At 40.2% G+C, this 24,435-nt stretch overlaps 1 protein-coding gene across 2 annotated transcripts in view; it reads right to left on the minus strand.

Annotated features, from left to right (window-relative positions):
- Positions 1 to 21,438: 21,438 nt before the first annotated feature.
- The window catches only part of EHF (ETS homologous factor), a 32,689-nt gene continuing 29,692 nt past the window's right edge, over positions 21,439 to 24,435 (minus strand). For both annotated transcript variants that reach the window (XM_015863598.3, XM_085549955.1), the window contains 2 exons: positions 22,691 to 22,886; positions 21,439 to 21,769 (listed from right to left, as the gene is read on the minus strand). In XM_015863598.3, coding sequence (XP_015719084.1) covers positions 21,670 to 21,769; positions 22,691 to 22,886 — 296 coding nt within the window. In that variant the 3' untranslated portion in view covers positions 21,439 to 21,669. The remainder of the gene's footprint in view (positions 21,770 to 22,690; positions 22,887 to 24,435) is intronic.

Raw genomic sequence — 24,435 nt, forward strand, 5'->3', positions numbered from 1 at the left:
CAAACTCGTGAGCCTTTTCTGAGAACCTCCACTGAGAGATGGTCTATTGTAGAATTACTTGCCATTCTCTTCACTGTTTCTAATTGGATGTATTCTTCTTGTTTTTTGTTTTTTATTTCTTTCCGTTAAAGTTCATTTGTTGAAACAGGTGAATGTATACTTGAAAGGGTGAATAAATATGGTCTTTTCCCCCATAATGAACTTGCCAAAATCAATTCTGTAGCAAAACTATCCTTCCTCCAATTCTGCCCTCACTTCTTTCATCAATCTCACACTGAAATAACACTGTTAATCCCCAAGGAGCATCAATATTTTTGCTGCAGAGCATTGCACAACTTGTGGTATGGACTAATGCCATGCATTAGCCGTGAAGCAAGGTTTGACGTAGCTAGAGAACATCAAGTACAATACCACATTTTATCAAAACCAAACAGCAGAACAATGCACACAAGGCTCTCGCAAATGCACCAGACCCATCAGATTTCCATCAGATAAAGTCAGTACAGAGAAGAAATATAGGTACACTCTGTTTTCATTAAAGCAGGAGTAGGCTCAGAAGTTCTACTCTTCCTCTGCACAGCGCCCTTAAGCCGACAGACCTCAGGATCAGCCTTTTGGGCAGAAACATTGTAAGTCTGGAGTTCAAACCACAAAGAGCTTTCCCACCAGAAAGAACTTGTCCAGCTTCTCCCCACGTTGCTCCCCAGTGGCACATTTATTGCAGTATGTTTCCCCGAAGACCTCTGAGACCCATCCTCAGTCCTATCTGAGGCTCCCAGGAGGCAGCACAGGGACAATTCCCTCATGGACATAAGGTCTGCCCAAAGGGACTTCTGCCACAGAACTGGGTAGCACCACACATGCAAGCCCTGCCACCATGCATAGCACTGCTCAGAGCAGTGAGCTACCTAACAATGTCAGAAATGAGTCCTGCTAATTAAGGGGCTGCAGCAGCCCTGGCCAGCCAGTGTGAGGCCACCTGGGATGTGTATACCAGCCAAGCATCAGAGGGACTGGGCTGGTTCTGTGGTCTGGCTGCCTCCATGGGGTTTGGGCTGCACTTCACAAGGCTCCATAGGAACAGCTGGTGCTGTGGGGCAGGCCTGCAGGCAGGAGAGATGCGGAGAAATGTCCAGATATTGTGACATGTTAATTGACACCTTCAGTAGAAAATGATTCATTCTCAACAATGTGCTAGGTTGATCCTGACTGGAAAAGCCGAGTGGAGAGAGGATCTCCAGAGTAGAGATGAACGAGGAAACACATACCACTGAAACTCGTGCTATGACTTGCTAACAGTAGAGCTAAGGTTTTGCTTAGTTCAGTAAGTATCCTAATCTAGACACTAATCCAAATCTCCTTTAACAAGACACTTGGAAATCTTGCAAAAAGAGCCTTCCCAAGCTCCTGACATTGGGAAGTTTGAAACCTATACTGCAGAAGTGATTTTCTCTACATGTTCTCTTTCAAGCACAGCTGAAGCCAGACAACACAAAAGGTGAGTGAAAATATTTTTAGAAGGAAGTTTCTAAGCCTTTCTTGCATTCGCTGTGGGCAAAGACTTAGTCTCTCTGAACTAGTTTGTTCCATGCAGTAACAAAAATGATTTATTTATTCTAGCCTAGTTTTAAAATACAGGTCATGGACATTCTGTTATTTCATAAAAGAATAAATACACGAAGACAGAGGCTCATCTGATTTATGGCTGAGCTGTCTGGTATATGTTATGGCTTGAATTTACATTAAACCATTGTGACTTACAGTAAATTAAATAGAGACCATAAATGGAAAATGTTTAAAAGGCCATTACATAACTGAATAAATGGGCTGAACATGTTGCTTGCATGCCTCTCCCACACCCTGATTAGCAGAGGATGATGGCTTCATCTCAGATTGAATCTGTGCTGTTGCCGCTATACGTATTGCCAGGCTACAGCAAATATTACAAATCACATGTCATTATTTTTAAAGAACAGTGAAGGAAAACAAATACAATCAGATAAACTGACTGCTTTTGGAACTTTACCTTATCCTTATTGAGTTTGGTTTAGCACCACCATGTGTGAGGGGACAAGAAAATGAGAAAAACAAAGAAAACTGCATCTTTAGAAATTGAGGACTAAGGGGATGGACAAAGTTTTACCCTGCAGGAGACTGTGTTTGCACTGACACTTCAAGGTAAGCACAGGTTTTGGCAAAACACTGGTTTTGCCATCAGCCACCAACAGACAAGTCAAATGCTGCGCAGCTCAGGCAGAGTGCGATTGCAGGTTCAGTATATGGGGGGCTGGGGTCAGGAAAGCAAAGCCACTGGTTGTGCCTCCTACACAGAGTAGTGCCAACAGCATGTGTGATCCCAGCCTGTAAATAAATGAGGGAAAATGACTTCAATTTGGAAAAAAAAAATAAAAATCCAGCTATTTTTGGCTGCCCTATTCCAATGTAACCATGGGTGCACATTGCCAAACCAGCTGCAAGGAACATGGACATGCCTCTCTCACCTAACAGTAGTTTTGCAGCAAATGCTGTGGCACTGAATGCAGCCTCTGCCTGTTAGTTGCTCTTGGGATTTTGTTCAGAGGTGTCCAAAAGGATACAGAGATGATTATCCCTGAGCAGCTACACAGTGAGCTTTGCTCTCTTTGCCAAATTCTTCCTTCTGACAAAACAGTAATTTGGTGGCACTTTCTTATTATTTCTTAATTCTCTTCAACACTTGATGACCTGTGTTTATTTATAAAAATCTTCCACTGCTAATTTAAACTACCTTCTAAAATTCACTCATTTCCCAGGTTCTCCTTTTAGACTGTATTCTTCCATTCGATGAGCAGAAACATATTGGAATAACAGAAATGAGCCATGGAAGTAACTCTCTCCCAGCCAAGCAATTTTGCACCCACAAAGTCATCCAGGACAGCCTCTGTCCTTTCATGCCAGCGTGCTGCTGGTAACAGGCAACCCCAAAACTCAGAAAAGAGATAAAAATTGTGTATCTTGGGCTGAGTGGGGGAAATCCAGAGAAGTTCCCATCAGAATCAGCTGGGAGATCTGAGCTGCCACTCTCTGCAAGGGAGGAAAAACTGCAGGCAAGGAGGAGGGACTCCAGCTTGGGAGAAATGCTGAGAACTAAGGCCATCCCCTAGCAGGTCCCTGCTGTGACACATACTCCTAGTGTGGCCTGGGGCAAACCAGGATTCAAGCTGACCAGATCTGTTCTCTGCAAATCACAGGCAGTCTTGTTCTCCACCTCACAGGACATGATATGCAGTCAACACTGAGATGGTAGTGGTGTTCCCTATTGTAGCATGCTGACTGGCTTTTCTGTGCACCACTTCTTGTTAGTTTCTGGGAAGGGGTTATTGTTTCTGCATCACTTCTGATGACTATTTCATCATGTATCACTACAATTTAGTTTTACAACATAAGGGTAGTTTATCAGTCCATAGTTCAATAAATATGAATCTGAAGTATTTCATATTAATGCACATAACTCTTTGTGAATATTTATCCCCTAATCAGCTTGAAATGCTTCCTAATTATTTTTACCAGCATCTTTACTTCAGAGACAAGTGAACTAAAATCAATATTGAAAAGCTAGGTTGCACCACATTTTAGATTTCAGGTGGCCTTTCTGTGAATAAAAGAGAAAATCCTTGCATAAAGAAGTTTGTAGTTTCTATGCCACAGTGAATCTGCAAACCACTCAAAACCCAGCAGGATGATTTGGTATGACAAGAGGCAATCCTATTAGTACATGATTAACAAATTGCCCAAGCCCTCTTTCCAGAATCAAGATCAAAATGTGTTTTTCTTACAAATTGAAAACCTTGGGTGTGTTGGATAGCTGAGCAGTGAGTAACTGGAATAGAGAGCCTTTCATGTGGAGCAGTCAACTCCAATTCACATCCCTTGTTAGCACTGACTGCAGTTTCCAGTTTCATGCTTCATGGTGCCACTGCAGCACCATCAGCATTGGTGCACATATGCAGTGGTCATCCGGCTTTCCCCAGTGCCATCACTCCTAATTCCTATCCTGCAGTGTAGGGGAGGTAAGCCAGAGGGTGACTCTAAGATGATGAAATGTTTAAAAATCTGCAATGAAATCACAGGCAAAACTTCACCTTAATGGTTTCTGGAAATAAAACATTTCATACCAAAATGTGGCTGCTTTTTGTCTGGATTGGGAGAAGATGTGGACTTTTCTTAGGCCATCTGTTTTTTCCTTGAATGTCAGATTCTACAAACAGATTCTTGAAGCTGCAAGGACTGTAATTACGAGCAGGTAATTCTGCCACTCTTCCTACATTACTAAAATCAATAGTCTATTTGTGAAGTGAAACAGCAGTGCCATAAAAAAAAAAAAAAATTATATTTGGCAAGTGCTCTGCTTTTTCTTTTTTGATGCTCCCAATTTACCTTGCAGTATTTCTGTAAGACTTTTTTTGGCAAGAGTAAGGATATGTAAATGTTGGGTTTTTTTCTGTTGTTTCATTCACTAGTAATATCCAACTCTGCAGGCTTGTACATTTAAATCCACATCCACAGCACAGCTTGTGGTCAAGATGCCAACTGTTCTTCCACATACATTTAATTTGCCTGGTTGAAATGCTGATTCAAGTGGACTTAATAAAGAAGTAAATCATTTAAGCATGGAAATGAAGGTGTTGCATGTGAGAGATCTTTCCCAGTCATCTCATTACTGCATACTAATGGTGCAGTTTAATCTCTACATCTTTTGTTTGGTCTGATTAGGCATATCCCAGTTCCCATTAAGCATCAGGAAGAGCGCAAGCTATCCTAAGAAGATAGCAGCATGAGGCTCAGTCCTTGCTTCCTGACACACCCAACTCCCACATCGTTTCATGTGCCTGAGGTTGGCAGTACCAGGTGCCAATCATTCTAGACAGCCAAAATCCTTTTTTCTGTGGCCTGGCAAGATCAATAAGGCATTACCATCTTGTTAACTCAGAGTATCCTCTAGGTATTTTCATTTTGCATTCAGATTCTCTGGACATCAAGATAGAGGTTTGTCCTAAGTAATAGGACAAACTCGGTAGCACTGAGTTAATTAATTGTTAGCACACATTTATGAGTGCTACAAACTGATTGGATCCAGTTTGATACTTGAGCTTTGCATAGGTTTTTGATTCCTCCTGGAATGCCATGCAGAGAATCCATGGGGAGATTGTCTACTGCCTTGCCCAACACAGGAATCACATACCCTGTGTCTGCCAAGCCCAAATCTTCCACTGACTACGGACAACCCTTTGGTGATCAGTCTCAGCAGGCTGCAGCCAACCTTTTGTGTCTACCTTCCTAAATACCAAGCATTAATCATCTTAAAAAACTGATTCTATTGTATTTACTTTGTATCAGCTGAATGGCCAAATCTCCTTTTATTGCTGCTTTGTTGACAGCAATGAACATGAACTTCTCTGGAAGTTCAGGCTTTCCTAAAATCCTTTTTCTTAGCCTTGGCAGAACATCAGGAGTACCTCAGACTTTGCTTTAAACTGAAATAAAAAGAAGCCAAACAAAGGAAATATTTCATAACCGTTAAGTTTTATGGGCTTTGTAGAAGAAAAGCTGGAACATCATTTTAAAGCTGTTTTGTGTCTAAATATCACTGTTAACTTCATTGGCTTATTTACAAAAAACTGTTTTCTGTTCTAGTTCTTTGCTCATCTCTTTAACTACACATTAAAAATTTAGCTGAAGAATTAGAGAATTAAAGTGTTGTAAAACTGATGTCCTATTTTTCCTTTCACTCACAATGCATAGGCCAAACTCAATTAACATATCCTTGTTTTTGTTTGTTTGTTTTTGTTGTTGTGGGTTTTGGTTTTTTGTTTTGTTTTTGTTTCTTCCCCATATCCACCTTCTAATAGGTCTCTCTCCCACTGGACAACAAGAAGAATGGGACTGGCTAAAAGTTTGAATTTTCCTTGGAAAAAGCCAAAATACATGGATGTATTTTTCTGTCAAAGCAGAAATATTTGTTATATTGTATTTTTTCAGAGTGCTTTCTTTTTTCATGATTTCATTATTTTTCTAAAATCTAGTACTATTTAGTTACCACAGTTCAGATTTTGCAGCTTTACAGGTTGCTATTAGAAATTCTTCATAACAACAAAAAAAAAAATCTCAGACCTTATTTTTGTGACCATTTTAAGAAACAAAAGCATTTTCTACCACTAGAATCACATTGCCTACTTTAGACAGATTTGTGCTTCATGACAGGCAAATGAAAGGAAAGAATGAACCCAGAGCAGGGTACCAACAATACCTGGCTGATGCATTCACATCCAGGACTTCTCTACACTTCTATGACTTCAAGGAATTTGCATCAGTCCATGTCTACATAGAAGTAGATTAACATTTCAAAAGCAGTGAAGAGATTTAGACTTTATTTTTTGTGTTTAAGATGTGTGTAGGAAGATGATAACACTAGCACTGATATGATAGCACTCACATTTCTGACAGTGCTATGAGGATAAGGATCTTAAGGTGTTGTAGAATTTTACACTAGTATGAGCTATATAAAGATTAGATGCACATAGGAAAGTCACATAAGGGCTTGGATTGGATGGGTCCTCAAAGATCATCTTTGTGCCCCCTGCCACAAGTAGGGTTGGCAGCCACTAAATCATGGAATTAGATCAGGTTGCCCATGGCCCCATCCAATCTAGATTTGACCATCTCCAGGGATGGGGGCACCCACAGTTTCTCTGACCAGCCAGTTCCTGCACTCCATCATTCTCTCAGTGAAAAATTTCTAACTGACATCCAAACTAAATCTCCCTTCCTTTAGTTTTAAATTGAACCCCCATGTCCTATCACCACCTACCCGTGTAAAAAGTTGATTTCCCTCCTGCAGGGCAGTTGTTTGCAGAACACGATCCTGCTAGTGTAGTAGTGTAGACCAATCTAGGTTAACACTCCCTACAATTTAATGACATAAGCAACCTCTCATTTCCTTTTAAGACTTGAACTTGCTTTATCACTTACCTGCAGGGAAAGAGTAAACAGTAAACAATTACCTAATAGGCCCGATAGGTGAGACTCAGACATAATTCAGGGTATGTCAGTACAACTTGTTCTCCCCACTGTCCTCTACAATCAGTTTGAATTTCGCATATATTCTAATTTAAATTGTATGTCCATACAATACTCTTCTCCAAGTGCCTAAACATTTATTGCAGAATGTAGACTTGGGTGACAGCGTAACAGTGAAATCTTAGTATTAGGCAGCTTTAGGAACTGTCAGTGCATGCAGCTAAAGCTGGCCAGAAAGCTATTGAAGAAAACATCTTTTCCCCCATTGAGACATTACTGTTTAATCCAAGCCTACATGACTTATGACTGCAGTATGTCTTCACAAGAAGTTGTTCTAGAAGAGCTCTTATGACTGTGCCAGTACATCCCTCACCCAAAGGAAAGATCAGCTGTGCTTATGTAATTCTAAAGAGATGTTGGTCTAACCTGTTCTTTTTAGTGTCTGCTGATGAGACTCCTCTTCGTACCATTATAAATCTCTTGCTTGCATCTAACCCAAATTTCCTTTGCTGTAGTTAGGCTTGTTATTTCTTGTTTTGTTTTACTGGAAGTGGAGAAAGATTCATCTTCTTCATGATGGCTTTTTGGTGTTGTTTTTTTTTTAAAAAAAACCAAAACAAACAAAAACGTTTGAATATGGGAATCACCTTTCTTTTCATTCCTGTCCTCTCCCTGTAAAATAAACCTGATATTCTAATCTTTCCTCATAAAGCATGCCTTTAGATCTCTAGCGCTTCCTGCTGTGCTATCAAGATCCTGGTGTTGCTGAAGTAGTATCCAAAGCTGGGCATAAAGCTAGATTATCTGCAGGTGAGCAGGAAATGCACTGTTGTTATCTCATAAGCATTGTGTCTATGTGCTCTTGAATATTTTCTGGCACTGCCCTCTTATGCTTAACTTGTAATTTGCAGAAATATTATGTTCCTCTTTTTCTACGAAACACACGTCCAATAAGTCACTTACCACCTCATTTTTGTGCAACTGAGTATTCCTATAGTGCCATTGATATTGTTTGTGTCCATCTAGAACACCTTCTGCTTATTTTGGATCACAACTCTAACGTCATTGTTTTGACTTTCCATCCTGTGTTTCAAAAGGCTGGCTATATTTTTCAGCTGTTATGACTTACAAGCTCAGTAAATTGACTCCTTTTTTTCCATGAGTAAAGTCATTAATGAAAGTATTGACTAGTACTTGGGCCCATGGGAGATTACAGCCAAGCCACATTAAATACAACTCAGCTTGACAATGAATCATTAATATCCACTTGTGGGGTGCAATTTTGCAACTGTTTTGAGAGCAGTTTGGAGTAATTTCATCAAGACCATGTTTCCATACCTTGAAGATTAAAACATCTACAAAACAGTATCATAGCATCATCATAGTCTCATTCTGCTCACCATCCCCCTGGAGTCTTTTGTGTTTAAAAACTTCATTTTACTAGATCACTGCATTCCTTTTTTTGGTTTTGCTTTTACTTTCGATTGTTAACAATTCAGAGTTTTGAACTGATCTCAAAAAGATCTGAGCCCCCTACCTCATATTCTTAACTTTCCAGTCTGAAGTCCCACTTCTTTTGCTAATGTTAATTTCTTTGCCATTCTGATCAGAAGTCTAACCAAGTTTCTAGTGGGAGTGTTACTAAAATTCATAATGCTCACACTGTGGAAAAAAAGGATAAGAAAAATTAAGTGTTTTCCAAGCCAGAATTTACCATATTTATATCCAAATGCATTTTGGAAAAAGCTTCAAGAACTTTTGTTTTTAATTTAATACCCCAAAAGTTAGAAGTGATGGTTGCTTTTATTTACTTGTAATACCTTCTGAAAAAGAATTTAAAATACTATGATTAGTTTAAGAAGGATATTATTTCTTCTGTTTCCTTCATTGACACATGCGAGGGAAAACTGACTATGAGCAGTTTTCCTCTTTCATTCCATGCTACATGCATTGAGATTTTATAGCTGTGTTATTGCATTCCATACTGAGTATCTAGACTATGATTTCCAAAGTAAAACTGACAGACACCAAAAGGAATTAAAGGTTTGCAAGCAAGTAACTCTAGAGACCTTTACCTGCAGCCTGAGCTATCTCACCTGTGGATGGTACAGGTTCACTGTCACAAGCTATTGCTTTCTCCATGAAGCAGAAAAGTAAAGAAAATAAGGCTGTGATATAAAACAGAAAAACAGTAATCTATTTTATTTTCAAAGCATTGCACATCTTTCCAAACACACCATACTCTATACATAATGATTTAGAAAGGCTGGATATTATGACTAGATCCCTTACATATCACACATATACATGTCACATGTTAGTTTTCTATATGCAATATTACAGCTGTAATCACTTGAGGCATTGAGAAAGATTTGTGTCTGGAATACAACACTGATAAACAGGAGAGTCTCTGTTTGAAATAGCTGAGACCATTGACTGAGATCCTTTCAAGCAATCAAAACCAACACAGTATAATTTATGTCCCCATGAACATAAAAAGCCCCACAATAACCATGTAGCTCTTCCTGTAGCTCTGAACATACTACCCTGCTCACCTACAGCCTAATCTGTTTAGGAAAAATGCACTTTCAAATACTCTGAAGGAAAAAAAGCTTGAAGCCTCTAACTCTGTTACCTTAAGACAGCAGCTGAAGTACTAAAGATTACTAACACTGCTGATGAGAAAATAAAAGGACAAATGATGGAGTGATTAACAAGTTAGGACTCAGTCGTCAAGATCATTGGCTTTATCTGGGAAACTGCTAATGCGTGTGATCCCATAGACACATTTTCACATACTGGTAGCAATCCAGGTCATATTTATGATTTACTCTTCATTACATTTTGTAGATAGAAGGCAATTTGTTCAAGAACATCTTGAAAAAGTACAATGTAATTGCAGCCATCGTGATCCCTTTCTGTCATAAGATGCCTGCTATGTACCTGCTTGTTTTCACTATGACATGGCAGGCACGAAAGGATGTTACTGCATTATCTCAGCCTTCTGAAGATGCCTATTTTCTGCTATCAAAATGCTTGGACCATAGATCTCTTACTACAATGAACTAGTTGCGCAAGGCTAGATTGAAAGGATACATGCAGGCATTTTGTTTGAAAGAAATCCCTCAGGACTGGCCAGCAGGGTTGTATTTTTCCTGTTTTTCCCTGGAAGCAACTAACACTTTTTACTCCCACCCAGAGCAGTTCCTGTTTCCCCTTTTCCATCACCAGAGAAGCCCTGCTATGCTCCACCTCACTCCTGCTCTAGGGACGAGGCATGGAGAAGAGAGATCAGATGCAGGCATCACACCTTGAGCTACATTTGTCATAGCTCCTCAGCATCAGGTGGAGGATGGTCTGTTCTGCCTTGCTCCTTCAGACAGGTGTGTAAACCCAGGGGATAATCTAGCTCCCAAAAATTAATTATCTGTAACCCAGTCGTTGCCTGGTGTGATTGTGGTGATCTGCTCTGCTTGTGGTTTCTTTGTGATTTTTTTTTTCCCCAACCAAACCCTTTGAGTAAGCTGGGGAACGAAGGTGTGGGAACTGACTGGGGAGCAGAGCTGTGTGGGTTGATCACACAGTATTATTACTTTATTATTTTTTTTTAAACTGGTGTATCAGGCGAATACATGCAGCCAAATCATAAAATTTTGAGATGGAAAAAAGCATAATAGGTCCCACCTACTCTATTCCTCTGCCAGTACCAGATTGTTATCTGCAGTTTATTTTCCAGCCTGATTTTTTCTTGGGATAGGCAATTGCTCAGTGCATCTGAAAATCAAGCCCTGCTGGTGCACAGATGGGGCCTCAACCACTTCCCTTAGGAGACATGAGGTAATTGTTCTCAGATATTAGCATGCAAATGCCATATCCAGAGTTCAAAAGGCCTAGATGCATCACTCCGCAATTTCAGTCATTACAGTTATAATGGTTTCTAATTCTGATCACACACACTTTGAGCAAGCATGGTGCAGCCCTGCAGCCCCAGCACCTCCAGCCTTGCTGTTAGCAGTTGGGAAGAACTCCCTGCACGACCAAATCCTTCTCTTCAGTTCCTCCTTATTTTAACTATATTTCCACCCCTTACCAACCATCACTTCATTTCACAACATACAACCCCACACCATTTATCAACAGCTTTGATCCCCACTCACCTCCCGTTGCCCAGATGATGCAGGCTGTGCCTCACAGCGCTCTGTGACTCAACATGGCCTGCTCACCTTCCATGGCAAACACCTGCTGGTGGGAGGGATCTTTCACAAACGAACACCTTGTGCTTGCAGTTCCTCAACAAGCTCATCCTTGCAGCTCAGCCCAGGAGGTTTGCAATCAGCCTGGGTACCCCTGTTTTGTGTCAACTCCTTTGTTTCACATCCCAGCCTCATCAGATCTGTGCTTTGCCAGACTGCGAAAGCACTCTTAGAGTCAAAGGAACTTCATGGCAGAAATGCAATGCAAAATCCTTTCATTGCCATGTAAAATTTAAGGAAAGGTGTCAAACCTTTGTCAAAGTGTAATATACCTGCTAAGTGCCCCTGCATAGCTCAGTCAGATGTCTTCTCCACAGAGCAGGTGATCCCTTCACTGCTCACAAATAGCTGGTAACAAATAATTTGACAAAAAGTGGCTGCCCAAGAGACAGATCACCTCCCTCTCCTGCTGCTCTCATTACAGACTTGTACCTTCTCCTTCAGGTTGGACCCAACAACCCCACAGCCTTAGGATGTACAGATTCAACCAAAATCTTTTCTTTACTTCAGACTGATTTTTGGATCCATCATCAAGCAGGGCCAGTCCACACAGCAGCAGACACAGAGCAGAAAGCCATTCTTACAGCAGACATTTGAGGTCAGCTTAAATAGACAATCTGCAATCAGGTTCAAGGTGTTTCACATGGTGACTAGGCTTGGGAGACAGGCCTCTGATAAGTCCCCTGCTTCCAGCCTTGTCTTTCTCCAAGCTGAAGAAAGACTTGCTACTCTATATCCTTTCTGAGGCAGGGGATCAGCTTAAAGCTTCAGTTTTGCTTGCAGGTCTCTGTAACTCATAACCTTAGTGTTCAAACGAAATATTAGGTGGTAATATTTCTCCACAGTGTTGTTGGCTGTTACAGTGTGGCTTTTTCTTGACACATAAAGAGGCTTTAAAAATGCTGATGGCCCTTGGGCGTAGCTGCATAGAGTTATTATCTTGTGAAACCATTTATTAAAGGTGACAGCAAAGCTTAATAGCTGGCTTTGTACTTAACTTGACTGTAAACAAATGGGTTATCCATATGCAGTGAATTAAATTCCTTCTGCACACCAGAAGAAAGGAGCATAAGCTTCAGCACATGACTTTTTAGTGTGTATATATATTGAAAAACTACATCTGATAGAAACATCAGATAAAGGGCAGGTCTCACTTATCACTGCTGAAAGTGACCAATCTCCATGACAGCAGAACATATTTGGTATGATACAGTTTTTGGTGGGATCTCGGGACACCCACGATGTGGCTTTGTATTTGACTCCCTTAAATCTGATAGCACCAGGTTGCTCCTCACCTATGCGAGCACACAGTCCAGTGTCAGTTACTTTCCTTCACTGAAGTCATGAGCTCAGGTTTCAAGGAGCTTAAGAGTGTTCTCAGCCTCAACATTTATCATGGCTCCCCCAGTCCTTAACATGTTCAGCACTGACAACTCCAGTTTCAGTTTTTATAGCAAAATTAATGAACAGCTGCATCTGCTGTGCTGCTGGTGGTGGCAGAAGTGATGGAGCCTGGCATGACAGGACAGCTTATACTCTCATCTGGGTCAGCTTGAGGGGAGCTCTAAGAAGTGAATCTAGAGGCAGCCCCAAAATGGGGAAGAGCTAGGAAAGAACCACAGGTAGGTAGGAGCTGTGCCAGGGATGGCTGCTGGGTCCCTCAAAGTGAGTCCCTCTTCCCTGGGAGCATGGTAACAGAATGGATTAACTTTACCACCTAACTAAATTTCCTTGAAAGCAAACATGCCTTTCAATACCCACAAACCTACCAGGAAAAATGCTGTGTATGGCTGTGTGACAGCAACTGAGCACGCCATGCATCCTCAGGCAGAGTGGCCTTCTCCACTAGATGTCTTATGGCATGCCAGTGATTTCAGCCTGAACATATTAAAATGTCTAGCTCATGATCTGTAAAATACTGAAAAATATTGGTTTGGCATGAATGACTGGTGAATCATCAGCATTTGTAATTGTTTAGGTGCATGGAGGTAGTTCTATGTTATTTGTATTCTGATTTCACATGAGAACATTGATATGAAACAGCAGTAATTGAATCTGATAAGCACCAATGAGCCTTTCCCCAGGAGAGGAGGTACGATTCAGAGGGAGATAGAGGAGTACAGAGAGAACTCTAGAAGAAGGCATGGAGACTTGCAGGTTGCTTCATATCACTACTCACAGATTTTATACACTCCCAAAATGAGAGATCATCAGCTCTGGCAAAGCTAATTACCCGAAACATTATGATTGTATCTGCCATAAGAAGGATGAGATTCAAGGCGTTTCCCCTCCCCCCTTTTTAATTAATTGTCTCTCTATTTAAGCTTTCTTTGAAAATATAGGGCTCTTAGACAGCATAGGACTGCAGTCTGCATGTCTCTGGTGACTTGCAGCAGTCACTGGTTGTTGTTTCTCCTCCTATTGGTCAGTGGCTGCACTGAGAACTATCACTGAGCAGCATGAGAGAGCCCCTGGAAGCAGATTCGGTTTGCACATTTAGATTTCTCTGACTTGGCAAATCCAAAGCTTATAACTGTGTAAGCTAGAGCCAAAGGGCTAGTTTGTTCTTAGCCCATGAAAGCCAGCTCAAGGCTGGTGGCTTCTGGGGAAAGGGCAGTTCCTGTGGGTACAGCCGGGGAAGCTGTAACCGCCCCACCTGGGAAAAGGGGGTGGAAAAAGAGAGCAGACAGGAGCTGACACACAGCAAGCAAGCTGGCAAGACCTGAAGGGGAGGGTGCAGTCCACTCATCCCAGCATTCCTCATGCTCTCTAAAGGCAGGCTACATCTCAGCATCCTCACATCACCAACCTGGACCTTCTCCAGTCCCATTTGTCTTCAGACTTTTCTTCAACACTCACTGTCACAGCATATTAGAAGTCTTTGGCCAGGCCTCAGGAGGTGAGGGTGCAGAGCAGCACTACAGCCCTGCACTCAGTCAATCCTACCTTCTCCAGGGGCTGGAACCTGTATCAGTTTGATGCTTCTCCTCACCTGTGGAGCTATGGAGCTTTCCTCAGCCTGCCTCTGAGAGCTGTGAAGCACAATAATCTCATCCCCACACAATCCTATAGGTCACATTGTTGTCCAAGATTCTCTAGGTGCAGAAAGGAGCTTTGGAAAGAAGCAGGTGAGAGAGTCATGTCAGCCCCAAGGATTCTTATTACCATGAATGGCTCTTGAGATCCTCCAGCTTTCAGTCTCTTCACTGCTCTGAAGATACATAGAGCAAGAGGGTCCTTTGCAAAACACACCAGATGTGTCATGATACTGAAATCACTTCTTGAAAAAACACTCACACCTCTGAATTACCCAGAGCTTGAAATGAGGAAATCCCAGTGCATGGTTATGCAGAAACCTGGAATCAGTCACAAAACATCTGCCAATGGAAAAACAAAGTGACTTTCACAATGAATGAAAGTCTCAATAAATAGTCCACCTGTTAATCTCAGTTTGCGATCAATTCACTGAAACAATAAATCACTTGAACTAATTCACTGGAAGAAGAAACTATCTTAACATCTAGAGAGGTGTCAAGCTGCAGGTTCAGATACAAACAAACAAGTGCAATACATACATGAAATTTATAAAAGTAGAGAACAAGAACTTACGAAGCCTTTACACCTCCCTGAGGCCCAGAAGTGCTGCATGTGGTGCCAGCTGGTTTGCAAAGGCAAAAGGCAAAAGTACATTTTGTGTTGCTCTTCTGTGGGCCTTGCAGGCCGACTGTAGGAGCAGAAACTGCATTTCTGGCCTATCCTGTCCCTCTGACCCTAGGCAATATCTGAGAGGAGAAAACAATTGCAATGCTGAAATGTTGTAGATTGCATCCAGATTTTCTCGCCTTTTAAGGTAGAATTCAAAGCAGTGCTTAAGGTAAAATACTCTGAATCAAATAGGTATTAGGGATGTGTGTTGAATAAGACAGTGAAATTGATGGCCTGTGGCAAAAAGGACAGTAATCAAGGCAGGAGCAACGATCCATCAGGATGTAAAATTTGTGGGATGGATCCTTAATTAGTTTGATTAAAATGAAAATATATGCTGGGTTACGCCAGATTTATCAGCAAACCAGAATACTTCAAGCAAAATACAGTAATAGCTGCCATGCTGTTGACTTTTACCTGAAAAGTTTCATTAATCAGGTAATCTTAGAAACACCTCAGAATGGAACAGATGCATCTGAATAGGGGGATTCTGATGCGACACAGCATACATGCAATTTTTGTTCATGTACGACTCTGATGTATTGTTACCTTTGTATCTTCCAAAAAGAGGTGAATCACTTAAGAGGTGCAAATGTTTCTCCAACTTCTACTAACGCAACAACAGTACCTTCATCTGTGTCTTAGAAAACACAGAATACTTTTTAAAGAATAACTCAGTTAAATCGGATTCATTTCCAGTGTCATTACTACACTGTAAAAGGCAAAAACAAAATGCCAAAAGTTATTATAAAACTTTTCCTCCAAAATTAAAAGTAAAAATGACATGAAGAATCTCTCCTGTTTTACTTTATTTTATTCCCTCTCCAGACATGTTGGAAATCTCTCTGGTATTCAGTTAAAATTTAAAAAAAAAATAAAATTCTTTTCATAGGATTCAAACATTAAAATACTCTTGTGCAATATACATTGGTGCTGGGCTTTTCATGTGGAAACAATTCCAGGTTACTCACATCAAAATGAAAACACCTGAGAATGCTAAAAGATTCTCATAGAAATAACTGGCACTATTCAACCAGACTTGGCTATTCAAGTCAGCAGACTCAAGAAAAATAATCCCACCAGCAGAGAAAGTGCTTGGGAGAGATGCACTGGAGTTTCACTGGAGAAAAATTCAGATTTACTATCCTGAGAAAAAATGTAATTTTCCTATTCATTTTAGTGACATCTCATGTTTGCTCTAAAATTAATCTCCAACCTTACACAAAGTATCTTTTTCCCAGGAACATTAAAAGCTCTGTGATCCAAACCAATCCCAAAAGTCTGGGAAGAAGAAGCTATAATTTGCCTCTTTGCTTTGCAGGATGTGGTGCAGCATCACAGATCATCCCGCTCCTCCTCATTCCCCATGCTGAGGCTAAACATTGTTGCTAGAAATTCAAAAGCTGATGAGAGAAAAGGAGAATGTTATACCATTTTGAAGACAGAGGAGGGAAATTCTTCAGCAGAATGCATATATATATATATTTGTCATTTTACTTCCATAATTATTTTAGCCTCACAAGATTATGTCATGCATACAGGCATATTGTTCTCTTTTCTTCTTCTCCTTACAGTTGCAATTAGACTTGTAAACACTAATTTGTATTTAATTTTTGCAAGCAACCTCTGGTGGGAAGAATATAAATAGACTGATTTGGATGTCATCAACTCTTTTCCTGCCATTGGAGTTCCACACAGCAGCACTCAGTGCAGTAAGATGTGGCAGAGTGCTGTCTCTTTCTCATGTTTGTTTTTTGTTTTCCTGGTATTTTCTTGTTTTCTCACATATTGAAGCACTGTCTGGTGACTGAAAGAGCTAAATATCAAGGGAAAGGAGGCAAAAGTGCTCGCTAGAGGAAATTCCTGACTGGCACAGAGCTCAGCTGAGTTGCCTTCATCTCAGGACCTGGGCTGCCTGTGCAAAACTCCATCAGCCTGGGAGCAAACACTGAAAACTCCAATAGACTACCTGTCTTTTAAATTGATGACACTGCTTGGGAACCATTGGTATTGCTAACTTCTAACTGTTTCTCTTTCTGCAGTACAAGATTTCACTTAAATGAACCAAATCCCATTCACTCCTATCACAGAGGAGTGCACGCAAATTTATATTGGGTTTAGATGAAGCTTGGAAGACAATTTTCAATGCATGTTTTACTTACTTTCAATTCACATAGGATTTGCAAACGGAATATTTATTTCATGTTGGCCTTAGAGTGTGGCCGAAAACTGCAGTTTTGCTTTATTTTAAATCATAAGCAGAGAAGGTTACTTTTAAATACACATTTATTTGCATGTTTCCAGACAATGTTCTTATTTGTCTTTGGCTCAAGTATTGGCTTCAGCTTGCTTGAAACAAAAGCCCAGCCATTTTGAGGAAAACTAGCTGTGTGCTTATTTAAAATTCAGCCAAACTAGCGTGGAATCTGGTTCCTGTTCCTCCTGAAGGCTGACGGGGGACTCCCAAGCCCTCAGACTGCGACAGCCCTGAGGGGAAGCAGCCTGGTTCTGCGGGCTGAACGCGAGGGCTGTGCCTGTGTCTGAAAATCAAACGTTTTCTCTGATATAGCCACAGGGTGCAAATGCTGTGCGATCCCACTCTGAAATTCTCTTAAGCATCAGGTTTTTCATTCTTGTTTCCCTCAAACTGAAGATCAAATCAGGAGAAAGGTGCTCTCTTTGTTCATTGAGCGTTCTTGTAGCTATCTCTTAGGTGAAAAAAAGAGCACAAAGGAAAGGACTTTGCCACTTTAGCAGCTTTGATTCAGTGAAGCAAATGCTCGGTGTGAGTAATGCCAGCGGTAATCAGACAAGCCCTTGTGCGTGCTCCAAAATGCCTTGAAGTTAAATTTGCAGTGCTGAAGTAAGACTTTGTGAAGTTCAGCAGCCAAACAAGAAAGGCAGTCTGGCTCTGCTGACAGCACTGACAACAAGCCTTGTGGGACGTGCAAGACGTTTGCAGACCCAGTGGCTTCACCAGAGAAGGGCTACACCACCAACCAGTTCAGTAGGCTACTGGATTCTGTGGGAGTTACATCACTTTTTCTCCATTATCGAAATATTCTCCAGTATCAAAAAGAACTCACTGCAGCCACAATTCCAGTTTCGAGAAAAAAAAAGAAAAAAGAAAAAAAAAAAAAAAAAAGGTAAATGTTAGCCAGAAAATTTCTTTCACGAGTCATTTATTTGAATTTATATAATGTCCACAAAAATAGAAACAGTCTTTAGAACCATTCTGTGATACATAGTCTCCAAGTTGAGATTTACAATGGCAATAGAGAAATATCTCATGTGGGGTTTTTTCCACACATGTATGTTGAAGAAGCTGTGAGACACAAGCAAGAATTACGCAATTTGCCACAGAAAGAAAGACAAAAACATAACTAAACATGTTAATGTCTGTGTAGTTCACCAGCCTACATATAGCTTCTCAGGATGTTTTAAGAGTAAGTTGCTCTAACTTAGTGCAGAAAATAGAGTTGGAGGGGTGCTCACGCCAACACCTCTGACACTGTGATTTGCATGTATCTATATAAATATAATATACTTTCCTATCTAGAGCTTTTTACATATGAAAAATTATGGTACAATAAAAATCTATACACATGGTGCTACCAGTTGAGCAGCTGCTAACTTAAAGGATACATCTAAAAATATGATTGCTCAGCTTCTGAAATACAAAATAAAAGAGCAATCAGAAATGCTTTTTGTTTAAATAGTAATTTACATAAACATTCATCTCTTCATTTTCTCCATTTGCTTAGGTCTGGTAAAAAGATTCCCTTTGGTTGGTTGCATCTGTCCTTGGCAAGAACTGCAGATTTAAACAGCCCTTTGTGTTTGTCTTAGGCGAGGGTTAATATATTTGTGAAACAGAGTAAAAGTTGGCTGGCTTCTATTCCAGATTTGTGCTATTGTAATGCTGAATGACAAGTACCTAGTCTGAAAAATTCTACAGAATGGGAATGTAAACTTGCACGATTTCCACTTGCTGAAAGACATGACAGTAGAAGTCTGGCATTTATACTGCAACCCAGCATAAATCACTATCTGGATTTATATAGTGGGCTTTAAGTGAAACTTCTAATTTTCAAAACCTTTACAAGCATGTTTAGCTGCTGCTCAGTAAAAAAGGGGTGCAACATCTATATCACAAGTTCAGTGTATTTCCCAGGAAGTTGCTGAAAGATCTGGTAGCAAGCAGTCTTATGAAGGTATGATAATGTGTAAGACATGAGTTAGCCTGAGATCTAGCACAACAGTATCGCTATGGCCATCAGCTATGCCTTTCTGCTTCCAGAGCAAGAAAGGATGAAATCTGGGTGCCAGGGAATTTGTGACAGATGCACTAATTTCAGGTTTTTACTCAAGGGGTGGATTGGAATGTGTAGTGGGATAAGCCTGGAGTGCGGTGACAATGGGCTGATGGTTGGACTAGATGATCTTAGTGGTCTTTTCTAACCTTAATGATTCTGTGATCCCATGAAAGGGTTGCAAATAACTGTGGGGCTGGGGGGAGGAAGGTGATGATCTTTGGAAAAAAGTGAAGGTTCTCTCCTCATCTGGTGGCATGGTTCTTGCTGTATGAACTACAAAATGATGGTAAATGGAGTGGAATGTAGCCAATCAAGCTGAAAAAAGAGGAAATTAATGAGTTGCGCAAAAGCAAGGAAGGCTGGCACAGTCAGTCCAAAAAAAAAGAGAGATACACTGAGAGAAAAAACAGTGCTTTGAAGTACAGAGACTAATAACTTGATTTGTAAATTAGATGAACCTCTCTCCACCCAGGTTATGAAAAGTAAAAATTGTCATGTACGGGTAATTGATGGTGACAGCTTTGGCACACACACTGTAGGAGGTGGTGCTATTGTTAGACATGCCCTACATGTGTAGATAACAAGTTAGGCTTTTATGTTTGCCTACAAATTGTTGCTAAGCACATTTGATGCCATTTATATTGATACTTCTGTTGTCTCTTGGTTTCATCTGCATTTCCTTTTAAGACAAACAAAAAAATTGGAATATCTTTCAACCTCCAGCTGTGCCCTGCTGCATTTCTGGCTAATTTGGATTCAAACCCAAGAGCCTGAGGAAATGGATATTGGATGAATTTAATATTCTTTTCCCTGGGATTTTTCAGCCCCTGTAATTGTCACTGTGTTCCAAATTCCCAATCCTTGAAACAGGAATTGATCTTTGTTTCACCTCTGTTAACATCACCAAGAAAATCTTGTTTCTCAACTCCCACATCTCACGCACTCAGTGACCTGATGAAGAACTGCCTCCTCTAGATTTATTTCCCCGTTGCCTGGTGCCAGCAGGAAGCATTTGTGAGTTGGAGAAAGAAAAAGCTGCCAATCAGTGTTCAGTCTCCGCATGGCACAGCTAGAGACAAGCCCAAAATACTGACCCAGACCCAGATTCAAGTGTCCCCAATGTCTCAGTGTCTTTATGTCGGTGGGTTTATCTGCAACTAAGAATGCCAAAAAAAAAAAAAAAAAAAAAAAAAGCAAACAAATACAAAGAGCTAGGCTTGAGAAAAGCAAAGAGAACTCATATTTTGCATGCAACAGAGTTTTACATTTCTCAGAGGTTATTTGAAAATATATGTCCAAATGAAACTTGACCTGCCAGGAAGATCATATAAATTGAAGGAACTGGGATCTCCCTCATGCCATTGGATTAATACATGTTCTGCTTGCCCCCTCCTCACTGCTTTATGTGTCATGGATTTGAATGCTTTAGTTAGGAATATCAGGTAGGGGAGAGTATTCTCTCTACTGGGAAACTGGTGTCTTTTGGTATGTTTGCCCAGTCAGAAAACAGTCATCTTCCTCTAATGGCTTTTGGTCCCTGAGATCGACTCACTTCCTGCGGTCCACTTCAAAGATAGTTAAAGTCAGTTATAAACACATAGCCCTTTTCATGGTGAGAGCTGAATGCCCTTTGGAGGTTAGGGAGGATACTCAGTACCAGGCAAGGTCCAGTCCTAAACTTCTGCCTACAAAAGAAGGTCCCAGTGGTGGAGGTAGTATGGGTTCTCCAAGTAAATGCTCACTCCCACCTTGCTGAGCTACTGCTCTTACAGCTGGGACAAGTGAATTGAAGGGGAACCCACTGTCTGGATTAATAAAAGCAACTGGAAGCCAGCAAAGTGTTGAAACATTCAGAAATTGGAGGGAAGGAACAAGTGATATTGGCCAATGAAAGCTATAAACCAGCTGGTTATGGAAGAAGACTACTTGGCTCAGAGATGCTTTACAGTTTCTCCACTTACAGTTGCCTTCCAAAGTGGATTATCATACTGCCTAAATGCCCTAATATTTTGCTCCTTCCCTTTCTTTGCATGACTCACAGCATTGTCATAAATCACATTATGCCTGTATGACTTAAAAAAAAAAAAAAGAAAAACTTCACAAGAAGGGAAAAATAATCATAATTCTATAATGTTATCTTATATCACAGAAAACTGTGTACATTTTTTCCCCATACAGGACATACTTCAAATAAAATAATTTTAACACCAATAATGATAATGTTCCTTCTTCCCGACAGAAGCAGAATTGTTTTTTCACCCCAGTTTGGTACATAAATATAAGAAAATAGTCTTTGAATATTTACATCCAGGTGTTTTAAGTGTTATTTCTTGACATCTTTAATTCTCATTTTCTCTCCAGCCACGGGCATTCTTTCCAAATTTATATACTAATCTGCGACCATCCACACGCTCCAGGATTTCTCTTTTATAATAGTATCTGTTAAAAGAAACACGTAAAAAAGATTTAAACTAAATTCCTGTATCATCTCAAATGACCCACACAGTCAAATCGGGAATCACAAAGCTATCTGAAATGTCTTTATTTGGTTTCATTTTATGTTATTTTATCATATTTTATTACACCTAAGGTTCATCTAACTGAAAGACAAAGAAGAAAAAAAAAATCATTGTGTCTTCTCTTTACTTAACATTAATCAACTAATGAATTTTAATCTCACCATTTTTTGAGTTACAATGTACTGCCCTATCCATTATAAGATCTGATTAGATTTCATCTTGGTGGGTTTTTTTGTTTTCTTTTTTTGTTTTTTTGGGGGGTTTCTTTGGTGGTGTTTTTTTTTCTTTTCCTAAATAAGCCTAACCAGGAAAGAATCTAAGATACCATTTTGAAATACAGTTTGAACTTCTATGGATTACGGGAAATTCTGAAAATATTAAAGCAAGGGACAATGAAGATCCTCACAGAGGATTCGTAAACCAGTTTTAAGATAACGGGCAGGGGAATGTTTATGTTCTGAGCACTGGTGCAAAAAACAAGTACTCTGTCATTTAAAACTTCCCAGTTCAGTAGTATGTGAACTTTCAGCTTGCTATAACCATCTTTCCTTCCTACAATCAAATATTTTTACTGGTTGGTAGTATGGTCAGAAACAGAATTTATCATGTATAAAATATAGTGTAAATATTATATAATATGCATATGATAGTATATGGAAACAGGAGGAATAAATTAAGACAAAGCAGAATGTAACATTACAACCTCAAATTTAGTGGGAGAGACTTTGTTGCTGCAAAAATAAATAAATAAATAAAATAAAAAAGGAGCTGCTGTTGCTTACGGTTCATTTTTAAAAGTCATAAAATTCTCCATTCAGATGGTTTCTTTATGTGCACTCACCTCATAGCCCGGCTGAGCTTCTCGTAAGTCATGCTGCTGTTATTCTTCTTCTTCCCCCAGAGCTGAGCCACAGCTTCGGATTTTAAAAATCTGAAGACACCTTCTGACCGGTCCTCCCATTTGATTAATCCTGGATATTTCTCAGGGTTAAGAAGAATATCTCGAATAAATTCCCAGAGATGAGTTCCTCGAGGGTCTGAAAGAGGAAGGATGCAGAAGGAAGGAGTTTAAGGAACTCTCTGGGTATGTTCTTTATTATGCCGTTTTCTTATGGTATGTCATCTATAAACAAGGACCACACAGTGAGGATGGGCCATGCCTCATGGAGTGCAGAACCTTGGAGCTGCACAGGTGAAAACACTGATGGCTTTTACACCAAGGATGGGGCTGAACATCAGCTTTCAGCAGGCTGAGCCCTGAGGCAAAAGGATGGATGGGAGCCCCAGCAACCAGGGGAGGTAGAAACCAAACCATCCTCTGCTTCCTGAACTGAACACCACTTTGGCACTGAATGTGTTTAAGTCTTCCCCTCACTTCCCTTCCCAAAAAATTTTTCCTGATATTCTTCTACAGCACAGCAGCATGTAACTTGGTATTATTATGCAGCTTGTGAAACAGCCAGCAGAACCGTACGGTGGGCACTGAAGCGCCATACATTTAAAACAGACAAACAGAAGGCAAACGAAATACATTACTGTTCCACATAAGCAAGTGTTTGGTCTCAAGTGTTCTAGATAGACTTCAGGAAAAAGGTGTATACTGGATAGAGAGACAGTGATAAAAACAGATAGCCAAAACTGTATAGGAAAATAGCATTAAATTTTGCCTTCAATAACAGAAAGGGCAAAAATAGACATCCAGTTCAATATGGAGACCCTATTTAAGCACAGCTCTGTTCCAGCTATTGTAGAGATTAAACGAGAAAGCCCAGGTAGAAGAAGGAAAAGAAACAAACATACAGTCAAACAAGTGAGATGTGATGGTATATGAATGAAGAATAATAGTGACAAGGTGGGCCAGAAAACTGTTGTCCTTTGGTCTGCATTCAAATGCATGTAAGGCTTTAGACCAAAGTAAGAAGGAAACAACCTCAACAAAGATGTGATGTTAAATAAAAACTGGTATACAGATAACATCAGTAGCTTTCTGTCAACTAATCCTTAATTTTTCTTTGCTATGATAATTGCTTTCTAGAAGTAACAAAATGTGGTGAATCTAGTCTATCTGGACATCAACAACAGACTGTATAGATAGTGGTACAACTACTGAGAAAACTGTAAATGTAGGGGATTAGCCCAGCATGGCAAAGTGACCTTTACTTTATGCCAAGTCTGTGATGGGGTTCTTCTCAGGTTTGTCTTCAGACCACTCCTACTTAATTTCTTCATTAGCAGTCTTGATACACACACAACACAAAAAGAGTCTGCATGCAGATAAAAGTTCTGGAGTTCTGAATGAGCAATGTCACAGAGCAGGATAAGAAGAGAAGTCATGAAGGAAAAACTAATCTGGAGACTACAGAAACAGTATTACATTGAATACTGCAATGCACATCAGAGGACCAATGTCAATATGCTCTATTATAAACACAGGATGAAAAGAACATATGCAAGTTATTTTCAGGTTTAAAGTGCCACTGAAATGCATTAACAGAATGCTGCTTATGAATCACTGATATGGTAACTGGTCTTTAGACTCAGGTTGAATCAAAACTAGAAGAAAAAGAGGATGAGGAGAGCAGTATC

This window comes from Coturnix japonica, chromosome 5 (genome assembly GCF_054131305.1).
Source record: "Coturnix japonica strain WE chromosome 5, WE-NBRP24, whole genome shotgun sequence".
Classification (NCBI taxonomy): domain Eukaryota; kingdom Metazoa; phylum Chordata; class Aves; order Galliformes; family Phasianidae; genus Coturnix; species Coturnix japonica.